At 35.2% G+C, this 20293-nt stretch overlaps 1 protein-coding gene across 1 annotated transcript; it reads right to left on the reverse strand.

Moving 5' to 3' along the window:
* Nucleotides 1-12029: 12029 nt before the first annotated feature.
* On the reverse strand, nucleotides 12030-19920 carry LOC122036520. Its single transcript, XM_042595871.1, has 3 exons — nucleotides 19916-19920; nucleotides 19422-19720; nucleotides 12030-12347 (listed from the first exon to the last, which is right to left on the reverse strand). Exons 1-3 carry the CDS (start codon nucleotides 19918-19920, stop codon nucleotides 12142-12144), a joined length of 510 nt encoding a protein of 169 aa, XP_042451805.1. The 3' UTR covers nucleotides 12030-12141.
* Between the last annotated feature and the right edge of the window lie 373 nt (nucleotides 19921-20293).

Here is a 20293-nt window from a genome sequence, read left to right on the forward strand (position 1 = left end):
TTTGATTATCAATGACCTGAGCAAGTTGAGCCTTTAATTTCTCTACTTCAGCCTTCAAGCTCTTATTCTCCTCTGATTGCTCTTTGAAGTTATCGATCGAATCCTTTGAGACTGATTCCCTATTCTTTCTTGCAGTTTTAAAGTAGAGTTGGGGTTTTACACATCCTCCCACGCCTCTAACCCGTCGATAGTGTTCTCGATTTCCTAAGGCAGTGGTTAACACATCATTCATCCCAGAAGATTTGAACTCTCCTTTGACTTTCTTTTCCAACAAATCATCCGACAATATGAGATTGTAACAAATCAATCCAAAAATTCAAATATTATTTAGCAAGACAATATGAAAATTAGATAAAAAAAATATTTACAATTTTTTCAGCGACTTCTGCTATCTCCATATTTGTTATGTTGCCAGATTTATCCTCGCGGGCTTTCCGCCAAAGTATCAATCTATCAATTTCCTCATTTTCAGCAATTAATTTTTTCTCCCTCTATAATTCCAAAAATGATTAGTTACAAAATATTAAATATGTGCTTGAAAATGACAAATACAATGTTTCGAAGCTTACCAATTCAGCCTCTAAGCCGATGTAACCCTTGCGAGATAGTCTGTGATGATATTTATAATGTATCGTTCGTTCTTTTTGCTTGTTATGAATCACCTACAAAGAAGATGTTGGACCCCGTGGTAGTTTTGATGTGATCAACCAAGTTGGTTAGGTCCTGCTGTGTTTGATCCCTGTGTCTGAGTGTGCAGGAGCTTAGGAACACAGGAAGTCGAGCGGAAGACGCAGCTAGCGAGAAGGACGGCACGGGAAGGGAGCCGACGGGCTCGGCGCGTCCGAAGGACGAGAGAGCTGCGGAAGAGTACTCCGGTGGGTGTGAAGAGCGTGCGCGGCGTTTGAGGGACGTTAAGCCGGGACGGAAGGCTGCTCGAGGAGAAGGCCGGGAATTTGGTTCGGGTGAGCCCTATTCCGGTTGGCCGCAATCACCCAAAAGAACGGAGCATCGGAAGCTGAAGAAACCAAGCTGAAAAATGGAGCTGGCAGCTTGGAGGTGCCTCCAGCAGGCTTGGAGGTGCCTCCATCATGAAGGCGCCTTCAACCCTGTTGAAGGCGCCTTCAACAGGTCAGATTTGACCGTTTGCGTTGCGGATAAAGTTTTATCCGCTGACCGAGCTGGAGGCGCCTTGAACCTTGTTGGAGGCACCTTGGACCCTTGGTATAGACTTTCCAGGAGCTATATAAAGGCCCCTGGAGCTAGGAATTCAACGACAACTCAAGCATCCAACTTGTAATCAATTCCTAGCAACTAAGTGAGCGTTCTAAGTGTAAAAAGGCTTCTCCGCCTACAGTAAAGGAGATTCTGCTAGTAGAGCTTTTCATCGCCCTAGATTAACAACCTCCTTGGTTGTAACCAGGTTAAAATTCTGTTTTTGTTTCTTTTTCTGTCTCCTTAATTTATTTGTTATTTTATTGCTGATTTAAATTCTGAGTTGAAATCCGAGGAGGGTATAGTTTTTATTTTTGTTTTCAGCAATTCACCCCCCTCTTGCCGGCCTCCATTGCACCTACAATTGGTATCAGAGTCTGATCCCCTCAGAAGGACTAACCGTCAACTGAAGCACTACGATCAAGACGATGACTGGAGCGAACATTAATCCCCCAAAGTTTAACGGAGACTTCGCCACATGGAAGCGCAAAATGGAGGTATTTTTTAAAACATATTTTGATATTCTTATTACAATGAAATATGGTTTTGCAGCGCCGAAAGATAAAGAAGAAAACACATGGAGCAAGAAGGAGCAAGCCGATTTCGTCGCCAACGGAAAGGTTGAGTGCCATCTACTCAGTGTACTGCCACCTCAGGAGGTAAATCAGATCGGAAGCTACGACTCCGCAAAAGATCTCTGGGAAAAATTCCTGGAGCTTCACGAAGGTACTTCCGAAGCGAAGCTAGCGAAACGCGACATCCTCCGGAACCAATTAACGAACCTCCGGATGAGCCAAGGCGAGAAGGTAGCGCAACTCCAAGCGAGAATCAAGGAGCTGATAACGCAACTAACAAACCTTGGAGAAGAGGTAACCAACCGGGATTCTATCCGATACGCGCTCAATGCCTTCCCGAGAACTCCAGAGTGGGCTTCCTTAGTAGATGCGTATTACATCTCTAAGGACCTCGAGGTAAGTACTTTAGAACAATTATTTTCTACTTTTGAACTTCACGAGTCTCGAGTTTCAGAGCCCAACGGAGCAGAGAAGACAAGTCAGAACATTGCCTTAAAGGAAAATATGAACATTTCTGACTCCGAAGCCTCAGTCGATGAATCCGAAGCGGCACTACTGGTAAGACGCTTCAATAAATTTTTCAGTTCTAATAAATTTAAATCGCAAAGGCATCACCGAAAGAAGAGGACAATTCGTTGCTACAACTGCAACGAAGAAGAACACATCAAGGAGGACTACCCAAAATTGAAGAGAAAGGAGAAAGAAAAGGAAAAGCCAAAATACAAGAAACCATAACCCTCCAAGCACAAGAATCTGAAGGCTACTTGGTCAGATTCGTCATCCTCCGAATCGGAAGTCGAAAAATTCTCGGGGCTAGCACTGATGGCCAGTCATCAGCTAGAAGAAACGTCCAGCTCAGAGATGAGCATCGACAAAGGGGGAGGAACATCAGAAGAAAGCAGCAGTGAAGGGGGAGTGTCACCAGATCAGGTAAGTAAGGTACACAATCTAACCCCGTCTCAGTCATTTCGATTTATTAAATCGCTTTCTAAAGACTTATTCGAATTAGAAAAAGAAAATAAGGAATTAAAAATGAAATTAGCAAAAGCATGTCCACTTGAAATGTATGATAGTGTGAAATCAGAAAATGATAAATTAAAATTAGAAATTGAAAAACTGAAATCTGCTGCATGCTTAAATCAATTTCCAAATCCAAAATTAAGAATTTATGGAAAATTAAATTGGTATATAAGAAAGCATCAAGGTCAACTTAGGAAAATTCCTAAAGATTATATACCCACTAAGTTTTTGTCTAATCCTATTGGAAGGAACCTTTATTGGGTTCCAAGATCTGTGCTGAATTAATTTTTTTTAAAAAGCTTAAAGAGAGAAAAATTAAACATTGAAATTTTTTATGAAAGCTTTGTCTAAAGAAGTGGTTGTTGCTCCAATAACCAAGAAGGCCTAGTGCCTCGCCACGACCTGGAAGCTAAAATATTGAAAGAAAATGTTTAATTAACTTTATGAAAAAGCATTAAACAAGAATTGAGAAATGCTTTGAAAGTTTATCAAATATTTGTTAATTAAAAAAAATCCTTAGAAATTTTTTTAAAAAAATTTATGTTAACTTAGCAATCTTTTTCAAAAATTCATTTCTAACTTAGAAATTTTTTCAAAAACTTCAATCTTACTTGAAAATACTTAAGAGCCCATTTTTACTGTGATCAAAGGGGGAGACAGAAGTACAAGTTTAGGGGGGAGTTAGAAAATTTTAAAATTTCTTTTTATGAATGTTTAGGGGGAATTAGAAAATTTTAAAATTTCTGTTTTTTTTATAAAAAGTGTTGCAATTTTACCAATTGCAAAAATTATGCTTAACTTGTTAGTTTAGTAATTTCTTCTTTAAAATTACTGTTTATGTCTATTTTAACCCTAACTTGAACTTGGGTTGATGCACATCAAAAAGGGGGAGATTGTTGGACCCCGTGGTAGTTTTGATGTGATCAACCAAGTTGGTTAGGTCCTGCTGTGTTTGATCCCTGTGTCTGAGTGTGCAGGAGCTTAGGAACACAGGAAGTCGAGCGGAAGACGCAGCTAGCCAGAAGGACGGCACGGGAAGGGAGCCGACGGGCTCGGTGCGTCCGAAGGACGAGAGAGCTGCGGAAGAGTACTCCGGTGGGCGTGAAGAGCGTGCGCGGCGTTCGAGGGACGTTAAGCCTAGACGGAAGGCTGCTCGAGGAGAAGGCCGGGAATTGGGTTCGGATGAGCCCTATTCCGGTTGGCCGCAATCACCCAAAAGAACGGAGCATCGGAAGCTGAAGAAACCAAGCTGAAAAATGGAGTTGCCAGCTTGGAGGCGCCTCCATCATGAAGGCACCTTCAACCCTGTTGAAGGCGCCTTCAACAGGTCAGATTTGACCGTTTACGTTGCGGATAAAGTTTTATCCGCTGACCGAGCTGGAGACGCCTTAAACCTTGTTGGAGGCGCCTTGGACCCTCGGGATAGACTTTCCAGGAGCTATATAAAGGCCCCTGGAGCTAGGAATTCAACGACAACTCAAGCATCCAACTTGTAATCAATTCCTAGCAACTAAGTGAGCATTCTAAGTGTAAAAAGGCTTCTCCGCCTACAGTAAAGGAGATTCTGCTAGTAGAGCTTTTCATCGCCCTGGATTAACAACCTCCTTGGTTGTAACCAGGTTAAAATTCTGTTTCTGTTTCTTTTTCTGTCTCCTTAATTTAGTTGTTATTTTATTGCTGATTTAAATTCTGAGTTGAAATCCGAGGAGAGTATAGTTTTTATTTTTGTTTTCAACAATTCACCCCCTCTTGCCGGCCTCCGCTGCACCTACAGAAGATACATTCATAAACACTTGTATGCATTGAGACTTGTAAGCAAACAAACTATAAAGACTTGCTGCAATCAATACGTGCAGGAACTTGCAAATAAACCATTACCTTAACACTGAAATGTAAGGAACTTGCAAATCCTTACCATTACGTGCAGGAACTAGCTTGCAAACGTGTAAGCAAACAAACCATACATACAGACTTGCAAATGCAGGAACTTGCAAACGTGCAGAATTGTAAATGCAAATGCAGGAGCTTGCAAACGTGGCATGCAAATGCACAAATAACACTACACAATTAGTAAATGCAGGAACTTGCAAATGCAAAAGAACAAACAATACTATACTTTAAAAGAGTTGCTACAATCCTTAACACCATTACGTACAGACTTGTAAATGCAAACAAACAACACCCTACAATTTTGTAAGTTATACAACAAGTTATATAAGGAAGATTTGTCTATGAGATATTCCAAAGATTTCTAGCTAACACCATATAAGTACGTAACTCTCATGATGGATGAAGTCTCTCATCTACAAATGCTTTCCATAGTGCTTTTGGAATCTGATATTGACTCGGTGGACAATTCAATTTTTCAGGATTGTCTTTATTTGGCCAAACAAATCTGCTAGTGACTCCATGGCCAAACTCCATGGAGGGCGCCACGGGTACTGTTCATCCGAGGCAAAGATGTCCAATTCACTTTCTGCAAGATACGTTAGTCCAATAAATCAACCATACCCTGCAAAACAAAGTTAGCATAATATGTACATGATAAACAAACCATTTGACAGTCTTTGGTCTGTCCGATTCTGACTTCAGATTCTCATCCGGAAACCCTAGGTCGAACCGACGCCTACTGTTCCCTCACCGAGGAACGTGTCCTCACCTACTCCACTCAGGAGAGTATACATGTTGCCAGACCGGTCCTCCAGATCGACTGGACTTTTACTCAGCACCCGAGGCTCTAGGACTTTCTGTTGGACGTCCGCTTCACGACCCGTCCAGTCTTCCACCTGGTTCGCGACACCAGGACTTTTCACCTAGGGTTACCACCCCCTAGGACTTTTGTCCGAAGCCCTCTACCCGCCAAGACTTTCTGCCTAGGGTTACCACCCCCTAGGACCTAGGGTTACCACCCCTTAGGGTTTTCCACCTGCCTAACAGCAGCTAGGATTTTTGCCTAAGTACACTTAAGACTTTCCTGTAAACTCATTCAAACACGTTAGACCACAAATGACCTTAACTTTGAACCCTTTGCCATTATCAAAACTTAGGTTCGATCGTCGGATGTTTCTCGCACCAACAATCTCCCTCTTTTTTATTATGGCAACAAAAATTCAAAGTTAAGTAAAAACATAGCAAGAAAAAAAAACATAGTAAGATAAATACAACATAGCAAGATCATAGCATACATGCAATATCAAGTAATGCAATATCAAATTATTCTAGTTATTCAACTTTTTTATTCATCTTTAACTTAACTTTTACTTTCCTCTCCCCCTTTGCCATATATCAAAAGCAATAAATATAGAAGGGAATAATTAGCTCCCCTGAAAGGCAGCTCGTACTTGAAATATTAGCTTTGATAAAGAGACTTTAGTAAAAAATTTTGAATTTTTGAAAATGATTTAGAAAGAAAGTTATATTCACTTAAAGAACTCTAAAACTTAGTGAAGTACTTTAGCTTTTAAAATATATGAAAGAGAAGCCCAAATAAATACTTTAAAAAGCTTAGCTAGGTATTAAGATTTTTGATAATTATATTTTGATAAAATACTCAAAGAAACTTTTTAATCATAATTTTGACTAAAAAGCATATCAATAAAAATTTTAATTTATTCACTAAGTCAAAACACAATTTCAACACCAAGTTGGAAATATGTAGTAAAATAATTTAATTTTTAAATAGAGTTTTAATTTCAAAACTAAGTCAAAAATAATCTTCATTTCAAAAACCAAGTAAAGAAATTAATTTTTATTTCAAAACTAAGTCAAAATAGTTTTGATTTCAAAAACCAAGTTAGGAAATCAATTTTTATTTCAAAACTAAGTCAAAATAGTTTTACGACTGAAAAAAAAAACTGATTACTCCCTCTTGATTAATGCCAGCTAATTTTTAAAGGCCTAGAGTCCAAGCATGAGTAAACAAAAAATGTCTAACCTTTAGTTACTAGCTATTTACCATGAGGTAGTAGCTTTCACTTGGTTAGTCAAATTAAGTAAATGATCCAGTTAGTTTTGACTAAACATGGATAACTCAATTTGATTGATATAAAATTTATATTTATTGCCCAGACTTATGTCGATGCACATACATAAGTATTCTGAAGTCCAGGCAGTACCCTATATATCTCACATCATTCTAAGTTGTTTCATACACAAACAAGGTAATCCTAGTGTGCTTGTGAGATGCTCTGGCTAAAATCTATGGATACATGCTTTCTAAGGGTTAAATACCTAGGCTAAGTCCAAATTTTGAAATACTAACAAACTTGGAATTTTGAAAATATTTTTCCTAGAATATTAAAAGTTTGAAAGGAATTTTAAAAAGTAAAACGAATCCAAGTCTATAAAGCATGTTCATCAAGCAAACCAGAACAAATTGTTTATAGATAGTATGTCATTCATATATAGTGCATAGGGAAGTATATAGACTGATCAAGTCGGAGCATCGCCAGTAGGTGGTGGTAATGGTCGCTCAGGGCCCTGTAGAGTCTGAAGGATCTTCTCAAGTATGGTAGTCATGTCATCCCGAAGAGCAGTCATCTCCCTCCCCCCGGAGTGTGTTGAAACCATCCGAGACTGACTGCTGTAACTACACGGAGGACTACTCGAGACGAGTGAGTCGATCCTCGATGGATAGTGAGGTCGAGGGTCGGGTCGAGGTCGATGGCTATGCCGGAGAAGGAGGATGCTCAAAGATATCTACCTCTGTAAACTTTAACCACTCCTCTCCCTCGGCAGGGGCATAAAAATCATCTCCTGCTGGAGCAGCTGGCTGCCGCCCACCTCTCCAGGTTAGGATCCCCTGAGTGGTAATGTCTACATGCACTAGGACTAACTAACGTTGACCAAACTCGTCATAAGGACTAAGGGAAGTAACCCTCCCCTGGGTTGTGTCTATCTCTAAAGTCGAAAACATATATGTCAAGACATGACAATAGGGCATATGGATCTCGAGCCTAGTGACAAGACCGAATGCGCGTATAATGTTATGAAACATATGTAATGTTATATCTATATCCAAATGTTGACAGAGGGCATACAAAAAGAAGGAATGAGAAGGGTGCATCGTTGGATCGTTCCGAGATGCAATCGGCAAAATGCATGAAGTCATGACTCAGTACATAATATAGTCCTAGACCCTAAGAGAGGGTGACCTGAAGTCAGTCACTACAGGTGGTCTCTCCTCCCCCAAAATATACATATAGATAGTATCTAAGGTAATATGGGAGTAGGGCTCACCAAATGGCAGGTCCCTACTAGGGTAACACAAAAATGAACATATGGATGACCTAAGTTCTAGACTAGTGCATAAGAGGGTGGGAGAAAACTGAAAATCCCTTCCACCAACTCTGGTGGAGTAAGTCAGATCATCTACTCTATCTAGATTATTATAAAACTGAGCACACAGGTCATGATTAACTGCATGGATGCAGTAAACAAGCTTATCTAGCTGGTAATACTCAAATATCTGGGTGATAGATGTATAATATTTTGAAAAAAAAAGATCTACCTAAATATCTATATTTTAATGGAGTAAATGTATACCTAATGAACTTAAGCCTATGTCGCTCAGTAGGAAATCTAGGATCCATGGATGGTGTTCTACTAGTAGCAGGATCTATGTTTCATATTTTCCTAGATTTATATACACAAAAATGTAACAAAAATGCACAAAAAATATATATTGGAACAATATACTGAAATAGGGTATACCTAGGAGGCATTTTGGATTGAAGGGGAGAAAATCATTTTGCAGAGGGCACCTCGGTGTGAGTTTAATCGTAAAAAACACGAACAGAGAGACGTTATGTTCGCTGGAAGAATCAGCGTTGAGGGTGCCCTCAACCGCATTGAGGGCACCCTCAATGCGTTATGGGGGGCACCTCCGACCTGTTGGGAGGCGCCCTCCTTAGTTTCGGCGGGAGTTTTTCCCGCATCTCCCGAGGGTGCCTCCATTCATATGGAGGCGCCTTCGAGAAGCGCCCTACGGTTAACACCTTTTTTTTTTGTTTTGTTTTGTTTATTTAAGTTAAATTGTGTTAAGTTAATTTAGAGATAAGTAGTATTAATTTGATTACGATTTAATTGATTGATTAAAATAAATTAAAGTAACTAATTAGGTTAAATTAAATGAGATTAATTACATTAATTACATTGATTAAATTAACTTAAATTAATTGATTAAATTAACTTAAATTAATTGATTAAATTGAATTCAATTAAATTAATTGATTAAATTCAATTAAATTAATTGATTAAATTGAATTAAATTGAATTAATTGATTAAATTTAATTATATTAATTATTTAAATTAATTTATTCTAATTGATTACATAAGTCCATCTCACTCCTTTTCTAAGTTATCAATCAGGGAACCTTATGGATTTTTATATGATGGTTTAATTTTATCTTTAATTTAGGTTATCATCTAAGGATTAATTTACATTTGAGTTAGACTTAGGTTTTACAATTAGTCAATTAAATATCTATTTCAAGGATTGACTTCCAGGCTGTGGCGAGACACTAGGCCTTCTTGGGTATGGGATCATCCACCACTTCTAGACAAAGCCTTTCAAAGAAATTAGATATTTAATTTTCCTTTTAAAATCCCTAGATCTAACTGATCAAGTGTAAATTACGCTTAGGTCCTTATCTAGCCTAATCTAAGCATGTACAATAAAAGCAGTAAAGGCAATCATCAAACAATTCTATCTGTTGATAAGAATGGTTTTTCTATTGGCTTCCCTTGGATCATAGCCTCAATAGGGTCTATCAAGGTAATGGATTTAATCCTTGGGGATCCAATATTGACCAAGTTCAACTTGATTAACCAAGTTCGACTTGAGAACCCATGCTTGAACTAATTTTCTATTAGTTCTATTTAATTGATAAATAAGACTTGTATTTGCATTTAATCTTAAATCCAAGTCCAGACCGGTTGTAAACGGCTCGCTATTTTCCAATAATCATATCAAGATTCTTGGAACGCAGAGTAAACTGTTCCAATGTGTTCTTTAGTTCCTTGACTTAATTTTTTAGGCTAGAATTCTCTTCTTCAAGTTTTTGAACTTGAGTTAAGGTTCTAGTCTGAATGGGATCAGTTAAGGAGCTAGGGTTAGCCACTTCTTTCAGAGTTGTTACCTCCTTTTGAAGTGATTTGACCCGTACATTTGATTTAGCTAACTTGCGCATTAAATAATTAATTAAATTGTAAAGTTAATCTATTTGACAAGTACTTAAAGCAGGTTTAGGCCCTTCGGAAACGGATATGGATCCGTGACTTCGCTCGGACTCAGCTTCCGATTCGCTCTCGGTTTCTGATTCATCGACTTGTTCCCGGGTTGTCAGTGCAAGAAAGCTCGTCTACTCGAGCTCTTCGTCAGAATCTTCTGACGAGGATTCGTCCCAAGTTGCTTGTAGTGATTTCTTTTTCCTCTGCTTCTTTGCTTCCTTTTGGTTTGGACAGTTGACTTTTACGTGTCCCTTTTGGTTGCAGCCATAGCAGGTTACTTCGAACTTAACTCTTGGACTAGCCTGCACCATCTTGGACTGAATCACCTTCTTAATGTCCTTCTTTGTGAATCCCTTCTTCTTTCTATAGAGCTTGTGAACTAGGTTGACGAGTTTGGCTGCTAGCTCATCGTCGTCATCTTCTGAGTCCGGTTCTTCTTCGAACTCTGGTTTGATTTTAAGCTTTATTTTTACTTCCCGGGTTCTGCTTGTACCTATAATCAAGCAATACCCTTCTCGACTGGGTGTGCATTAGTCTGTTCATGCAATTCAAATTCGGAAAAAAGTTCGTCTAACTTAATTAAAGAAAGATCTTTGGATACCTTGTAAGCATCTACCATGGATGCCGATAAGGTATTCCTTGGAAAAGCGTTTAACACATACCTAATTATGTCGCGGTTCTCCACCTTCTGTTTGATGGCGTGGAGGCCGTTAAGGAGGTCTTATATACGAGCATGAAGTTGGCTCGCTGACTCACTTTCTTGTATTTTTATGTTATACAATTTATTCAAAAGCAAATCATGTTTGCGTACCTTTGTATCAGAAATGTCCTCGTGTAGCTCGATCAGTTTTTCCTACAGCTCTTTCGCGCTTGAGAACGGGCCGACTCGGTTTAACTCTTCCTTTATCAGTCAACATTGAAGAGTGCATGTTACTTTGGCATTGGCTTCGACCTTTTTTATTATGCTTGCATCCCAGTTCTCGCATGAAACTGACTTTCCTGTGCTGTCGAGTGGGAGTGTGATGTCAGTTTTGATGATCAACCATAAATTGTATCATGTAATAAAAATGTAATCTTGATCATTATGCAAATCTAAGAGTAAGTTTTTGAAATAAGAAAAGAAAATTTAATAGTAGAAATAAAATTAGAAAATGCCTGTTTAGAGTTAGAAAAAGTTGAGAATGAAAATTAAAAAAATTAAAATATCAAATAGAAATGTTAAAAAGGATTCTGAACACTCAAATTTAAAATTTCTTACGTGTTCCACATTTTAGATATTTATTATAAAGGACTAAATTAACATCTAACAAATTATAGGAGTCAAATTGTAAAAATATTAAAATATAATATTACAAAAAAATATTTGTTAAATCCACTAAATATGAATCTATTTTGGATTCTAAAATAAATTTTAATCTATTTTGGATTTAAAAAAATAAGTCCTAGCTTACTAAATTATCTTTTTTTATTGCTAAAAATAAATTTATTTAATTATTAACATTATTGATAAAATTATTTTTCATATACATTCTGTTCATTTTTTAAAAAACAAAATTATGATAAATAATATATTATCTATTACCATAACAAATTTCAGAATTTTCTGATTGTTAAAATTTTTTTCTGATTTTTCTGAAAATCAAATTGTTAATAATTAATTTTTTTTATAGATAATGTTGAGTGATCAGAAAAATTATCAAGTGAGTTGATGTTGAAAACAATTTTTAAAATTTATTTTTAAAAATGCATAGTTATGTAATTATCAATTTAATTTGACGCTGAGATAGTCGCTCCGATATAGCCGTCCATTTAATACTTTTTTTTTTCTTTCTTCCTCTGCTACCCAATCTATAACCCGGTAGCCATAAACGTGGCTCCGCCACATTGCTACTGCAAGTAACATTGTTCATAATTTATTTAAATCTTTGTCACTTCATATGGTAAAGTGATACCCTTCACTTTGGTTATGTCGAGCAAAAATAGTCGAATGCCATTGTTACTCTCACATATTTGTGATATCTAATCGTCCTTTATTCTACATCGATCGATCATCGATTCATCTATAACATATTTGGAACTATCACAAGATAGATTCGATAATGATCAACAAGTAGGATCACATTTTGGACACTTTGCCCGGCACTCTTCCCAGGTGTGGAAGCATGGGGTACTCGGTAAATTCTCGCAACAATAACATTTATCGTCATCGCAATGTTCGTAGTCGCAGAAAATGATTACTAGCTTGCTGCTGTTCTTGCCCTGCACATCCGGCAGATTCTCGCTGCCGCCCATCATTTGAATTTGCCGAGCTACAGAATTAACATTAGTCATAATTAAGCTGTTAGTTCTAACTATTTAGCTTGCCGGAACTAGTCGATACCTGAATATTGATATTTTTTGATATATTTTAGCTAAGAAAACAAGCCTAGATGTAATATTGATTCATCAAGTAGGATTCACTTACATTGAATTAGTGTGAAAATGCTGAGGAGGACAAGGAGGGTGATAATGGAGCGCATGGTGGCCATCTCTTGACTTGGATATGTTTGAATAGATAGATATGAGGCCTATTTATACTTTTTTTTTCCCGTTTTCCAGTTTGAAATCCTCATAAAATTATGCATTGTATTGAAAGATTTTCTTAGCATTTTTGAGATTTTTGCCAAAAATGCAATGTGTGAATAAATTTCTTGACTTAATTTGTAAATATAGATGACCTTTCCTTCTTTAGAAAGATTATTGAAACAAATGATCAGCATTTTTCAAATTTATTTCTTAAAATATTTGCAAGATCTGCTAGGGTGAGAGAAGGAAGATTTTTCTTAATGATTTATTTATTATTAGCATTAAAGGCAGGTGGGCTGCTAGCTTTAATTTATTTAAAATGAATAATGCATTGTTTCACGATGCAATTAATCATGTTTGATCTCATACAACTGTTTAACTCTCTTAAAATTTATCTGGAAAAACAATGTTTCTCGAAAAGATTTCTATATTAAAATTTTTAACATATGAAGGGGAAAATGATTTTTGCTCGACTAAGTTGGACGGATTGAATTCGCAAGACATATTTGGTTGAATAAGTTTAAGTTTGTAGTCATTGTATTAAGCTTGACTTTGGCTAAAAACTCAAACAAGAACTTAAACTTTGGTTCTTAGCATATTAACGGATGGTGTGAGTTTTAATATTATGTAAGGGATTTAGTCTCATCTACATTATACAAATATTCTATCTACATGTCATTATACGCATGACATAAATGATGACATGACACATCGCATGCATGAATGATGACATGATATATCACACCCATAGCATAGCATGACACATCACACATACGACAAGATTTAATTAAATTACACATATAATAAAATTTAATCATGTCATAATTAATGTATCTACATGACATACAATATGGCATGATCATTATATAAATTTAAATATATTATAATTCTATTTTTAAAATAAAAATATGTTATACACCAAGATTTATCTAATCAACTTAAGAAACTAATTTCTAAATTTAATTAACATATTTCATCTAGAATTTTCGATCAAACAAGAATCTTTAATTATTTTAGAAATAAATTTTCTAATAATTTAGGAAATAAATAATTAATATTTCTTAATTTATTACATAATAATATGAATCTATATTTTTTGTGATTTTCTAAATCTTTCTAAATTGGTATCTCCTAACAATTTAGGATTATTTTTTTAAAAAAATAGAATATTTTAATAAATCTAAAAATTTCAGAAAAAATAAATTCTATAATTTAATTCAAAATATCTCAAATCTGGATTTTTAAAAAAATTCAGAATCTTTCTAAATTGGTATACCTAATAAATTAGAAAATTTTACAAAATAAAATATTTTTAAAATTGTAACAAATTTTAGAAATGACAATTTCTAAATTAATAAAATATTTCTAAATTTAATTTTACAAAATTATTTCAGAAACTTTCTAAAAGTGAAATTTCCTAACAATTTAGGGAACTTCCAATATTGAAAAATTCTTAATAATTCTAGAAAAATCATAAAAATTAATTATAATACTCATTATGAACCGTAAAATAATTTTATCAAAATACGATCAAACTCTCATACCATTAATGGCATATACCCGAAGCGGTATGTACTAAAAACATATTTCGTAAATATGCACAACGGAAGACTTAAAAATAAATAAACTAATTTATTACATCACACACACCACACATATGCAAGATACAATCATGCAGACAAGATCATAAAATAAAACAAAATCGAATAACAATTATTCTAGGTATACCTTACGGATGACCTATAATGAGAAGGGCATCAACCTTTTACGACATTATCGAACTTCACCTCTATTTGTATCCACGCCGACCTCTTCAAGATAACTCTAAGAGAACAAGCTTCGCCTTCGGAAGATACTAGCCACAAGCAAAAGAGAAGGATCAAGAAGAGGAAGAAAAAGCGATCTTCTTTTAGGTGGCTCACATCAACAAGAGGATACCCTCTTGTTGTGGTCGGCAGTAAGAGAGAGGGAGAGGGAGGTATTGAGTTTATGTTTCTAAAACCTAATCAATCCAATAATGAATTGTGTGTTAATTTTATCTTAACCATATCAATATATAGTTCTCTTTAATGAGTTGGATTAGAAATCCCAAATCCAACCCATTATGTCTTAACAAAAAATTAGCACATTAATCCCTTGATTTGATTCACAACTAAATCAAGTTGGTTCATGGCTAAAACAAATAGCATCCAACTTTCATAAAAGATGTAGCACATCTATGCTTCCGTTTCGACAAATATTTCTATATTTATCTTATATATGGTCCAACCAAACATTTCTCTTAATCTGAGAATCTTATTCTCTAATTTATTTTACGTCATTTAGAGACTTGTAGTACGTGTGACCCAATAGGATTCTGATTTATTTTGGTCATTCATAATTAACTACTTAATTATAGAACGATCATGAGTGACACCTGGTAGTATATTATGATTCTCAATTAATCAGAAAATCACAGTTTATCTTAGAACTAATTCGGAACCCTTCAGCAGCTACAGTGAGTCATGTCTCATTCCTTTCACTTGTTTTATACCCACTTGGTTCAGAATATGGTCTATGTGTTTGCCCTCACTAGGATGACTACGTCACACCTAGCCCAAGTAATACTTCCTCATTTTGCGAATTCAAATTACTTGTACATGTGTACAAGAGTCTCATACTCTTAACATGCGATGCTTTGGCTAAAGACTTTAAGTAATAATCCTAATAAGTAGTCATAAGGTATATGTCTTCTCTCAAGGAGCAATGAATCATCTATGGGCTATCCAAACACCTTCGGGCACTTCGACTTATACCCAATCATCTCAGGTACACACCTCTAAGAGATGTTTGCTTAAGATGCCAAAGTATAAGTTTTCATGGCTAAATAACTTGTAAACCTCAAGTGGAAGGACACTTGCACTCGAGTTATAGTAGAGACTTCACAGACATATCCATATATGTAGAGAACCATATAAATTCTTATAGCATGTTATTACAATGAACTAGTTATCATAACTAGCATCATGTTTAACTCTCGACATCCCAATATCTTCAGCTAGTGAGAAACAACTGCTTGGTCGAACCAATGAGTATAACCCGTGCTAGTCTTATAGAATTGATGATATTTGAATGCACCAATTTGATAACTAGGAAAATTTCAATATATTCATAATTACACATGTAGAGATAATCACAAGTTGTGATCCAATCACAAATACTCTCATGTTGTGAATTGTATTAAAGACATTCAATATATGAGTTTAAAATTATTCAAATATATAATATACACTCAAATAGTAAATCTATATTTATCAAATAAATAGTAAAATCATAAAGTAATTGCCTTAGGATATCTCTCAAAATCTAACAGCTTCGATGTTGACCGCGAGAAGACTCCGAGAAGTAGGGACCTGCCACCACAAGCAAGCTTGCATGTCAAAGAGAGACGAAGGAAAAAATGTTAGCAGCCTGGCCAGGGAGGGGTCCCCAGCGTATGCACTCCGACGCTCAAGTTAGATGAGTGGTGAAGACGAAAATGGAGAGCAATGAGCAACAATGATGAACATGTGGTTGCCAAGTATAGCGTTGTGTACCTACGCCTTTAGAAGGAGACCCCTTATATAGTGCTACTTTTCCTCTCTGTATGAATATCAATGCATTACCTAAATAAGAACAACCATTCTGATATTCTGTCACCTTTCCTAAATTGGACCCACCACCTTTGCATTTTGCAGGGTGGAACCTTCTGTCATACGACCCGTTCAAAGAATATTCCCTTGATTCTCTGACAACATTTACACAAAACGTCAAAAAGGAATATCAAGCCCTTGGATTATTGATCGTAATGCTCCAATAGTGGGCCAACTGAGTCTAGTCTGTTGCTTGATTAGACATTGCTCTTGAACAGGTCTACTTGAGTAGTAGGTTAGGTATCCTAAGGTGTGGCACCCAAAATCCATTCACTATGCATAGCTAAAATAAATTAAAGTATTGAATAAGTTAAAATAATTAATGCCATAGATAAGGAAGGGATTAATAATTCGGTTAAGGTAGGCTACTAAAAAAATTGAATTGAATACACTCATATCATATTAATTTCATGACACAACAACAAATATAGGTTTTCGAGATGCGCAAATATGCTATCCACGGCGTGCATTGCATCCCGCACAATGATAAGCTGTTGAAAGTCTAAAGATATCAACATTGTGCAATGCGTGCTATAATTGAAGTATTCCCGGCGTGCAATACACGCCACAATAAATAATATTCGTGACGTGCAATGCATGCTGCTATTAGTATTATCAACAACGTGCAATACATGCCGCAATTGATAGTATTCACGGCGTGCAATGTTTGCACGGACATAAGATTACTTCACGTGTTTGGCATAGTTCCTAGCTTATGTAATAAATTTTTGAACCCCTTCTTCATACTCGGGTACAAGTCTTGAAGGCAGATGGATCCATTCCTTATCCATTTCGTAAAAAATGGTCCTTGATACTAATAAAATAATCTTAAAAAATAAATAAAAGAAAATTATCCTGTTTTGATAAATATTTGAGTGTTACAATATTAAGATGGACTTACAAATAAAAATAATATACAGTATAAAAGAAAAATTATATCCGAAAATAATACTTACATGTTTTTCTCAACTCAAAAACATAAATAAAAGCATCAGCAACCTAGTAAATAAATTCTATACTAAATCAGCCAATTGTGTTCAACTTCCAAAGGTTGTAAATTAAAGTTAAATCCACATCCAATATCTTAATTATATTTACATGAATGCATAAAAAAAATAACAATCTAAAAATGATCTGTGTATGTTTACTTGAAGGTATATACATAAGGGGGGTTGAATGGTTTGAAATCAATCTCAAAACAATAATTATACAAATATTTAAAATCTAAAAATGATCTGTGTATGTTTACTTGAAGGTATATACATAAGAGCAAAGTATTGAATTTTATTGATTTCTTCAGTCTACATGTACGGAGTAAGGCGAATTAGAACTGGCAATTCATGTCCAATAATCACAACCAAGCCTTATGAATATTAGCTGCTAGGCGGTACAACTAAAATCAACTGCAATGATGATAAAAATATAAATGCATACCAATTTCTACCTCTGCTGTTGAAGATAAGAAAACTATAGGTTATGGTCTTTGGGATGTCAAACTAACCACGTCATATTATTTTCGGGACATAATAAATTCATGGGTAAAGGATAAAGCAATTAATAAACAAATCCAAGAGAATTAACACCACCAAGCACAATAGAGTTGAAACAAATATTATAAATGCATACCAATTTTTACCAGATTGGACTAGTTCCATTTTAACAGGCTAGTTCCTTTAAAAACTAAATATTATATTTTGATAAAGAATGTGTATGAATCAAAATTTTGATTAGATCTTTTAGAATTAAATCAAGTAAAAGTTAAAATGAACTAAAGCAGAATTTTTAAAAAACATTAATAGATAACAAAAAAATTAGGAATATAAGTTATAAATTGATCATTTCCCTAAAAAGAATTGTGGATTTTTATTTATAATTTTATTTTTTGGGGACAAACACTTAAAATGGGAGGTACAAAGGTTGCTTCCGCAGGGCAGTGGTGAACAATAATTGTACTAGGAAGACAAATAGTGTCAATTTAAAAAATACAAGAAAGAACACTTTTTTTCATTTTTAAAGTTAGAAATTAGCAAAAAAAAATGAAATATGAAAAAAAAAAGTTAGAAAGTAGCAAAAAAAAATGAAATATGAAAAAAAAGCATGTGCTTAAGTCTGCTTAGTAACATTATGAGCATTAAAAATTTTAAAAGTCTTATGAGAGTGAGCTCCACATGCCACAATGTCTGTCACAAAATTTCCTTCTTTAAATATACGAGAAATGTAGCAAAGATAAGTATCAAGCAGCATGCAAATTCCAAGAACAATGTATTAAAGATCCCAGGAAGCCTTCATTGATTTAAGAACTTGCATAAATTCAAGAACCACAAATTTTAAGCTAAGATTGGGTTGAAGCAATGAGTTCGTAAAGCCTAAACACATATTGAGTAAATCTGAATGTGTAGGCAAATAGGTCTAAAACCAGCTACAAACGGGTTGATTCAAAAAATTCAAAAACTGATCATCTATTTAAAAGATAGTCATGATGCTAGGAAACATTGATAGGTTGCTTAGAGAGCAACAATAAGCTGTCAAGGCTGCCTATTGATTGGCAACTTTGGCTGCTAGCATATTCTTAGTAATCAGTTATTGAATTGACATTGTTTTTGTAACTAGCCTGTTAAAATGGAACTAGTCCAATCTGATAAAAATCTGGTTTAGACCAGTTTAACATTATTTGAAACCAGACCAGTTCAAACTAGTAGTCACATGCCTAGTAAGTAAAATTAAAATTGAATGTCAAACAAATAGACTCTAAGGCTAATGCTTCTTCTCTAACTCCCTCTTATGGCTCATCAGCCTCTTTCTTTGGAGTCTCACTTGAGTGGAAAGATAACTGCATCAACACATTGAAATGACAAAGGCAAGGGCATAGGGTGAAACTCTTGGGGGACAGCATGATGCAGAAGGTTTTTATCTGCTATGCCTTGAATTAATTGAACACTCCTATAAAAAATGTTCTTATTTTCTATTTTGAAAACAAACAATTGTCCAAGTGCCCTAGTAGCTAAACTGTGTTTGATTGTTCAATCAATAAATGACTTGAATTCATAACAAACCGTGACATAAATCTGTTACAAAATCAATGAAATCAAATACCACGAAATTGAGAGAAAAGGTAGATTTATAAACATGGATAGATTTGGAACTTACATGAGATGAGAAGCGCAGTGTAAATCTGAAACCGTGACACAAATCCCCTTGCTAGAAAAAGGAAAATAAGAAAAAAGGATTCTGTAGATGTAGAGAAATCTATCACCACTGAAGGAGAGAACAGAGACAAGAGCGCGAGAAATCTGTCATTGCTGAAGGAGAGAATAGAGCGAAGAGCGCGAGAAATCTGTCGCCGCTGAAGGAGAGAAAACAGGGGTGGGCAAAGAGAAAAAAGATCGACACGATAGATTGCCGAAGAAGAGAAAAGAGAGGGGTGCGAGAGATTTGGGGATTTGGCACTTTGTTATAATTAATCTATTTGTAATCTTTTATCAACAACGTGATTTACGCTGTAAATAATAAATTTTATTATAAACAAAAAATTTATTATAACACTATGAACAACATACAATGTAGCCGTAAATATTAAATTTTAACAGCATATATATAGTTCATTGTTGAAATAACTATTTACAACATGTATTTTTTTGCACGTCATTATTTGTATAAGCTATAATATTGTAACAGAGGTGTTGCCACCACTATAATAATAGCAGCGTACATGGATGAGCATGCCGTAAATATTAAGCGACGTGCTTTTAATGTGCACTGTTGATGTTGAGCGGTGAAAAGCCTTTTTTTTATTGTAGTATGAATATGATTTAATTATTATATGCATGTGGTAAGTTCGGGTTGGCGATCAATTTAATTGTACATGTGACATGGCTAAGGAGGTGCACATTGGGATTAATTAGTTTATATATATGATAATAAAATATTTAATTTTTGAACCCAGCATTTGTAGCTATAAAGAGATTTAATGTATATGGTAATTGATTATTTGATTCAGAAGATAAATAAAAAGTAGACTT

Source organism: Zingiber officinale, unplaced genomic scaffold, assembly GCF_018446385.1.
Source record: "Zingiber officinale cultivar Zhangliang unplaced genomic scaffold, Zo_v1.1 ctg167, whole genome shotgun sequence".
Classification (NCBI taxonomy): domain Eukaryota; kingdom Viridiplantae; phylum Streptophyta; class Magnoliopsida; order Zingiberales; family Zingiberaceae; genus Zingiber; species Zingiber officinale.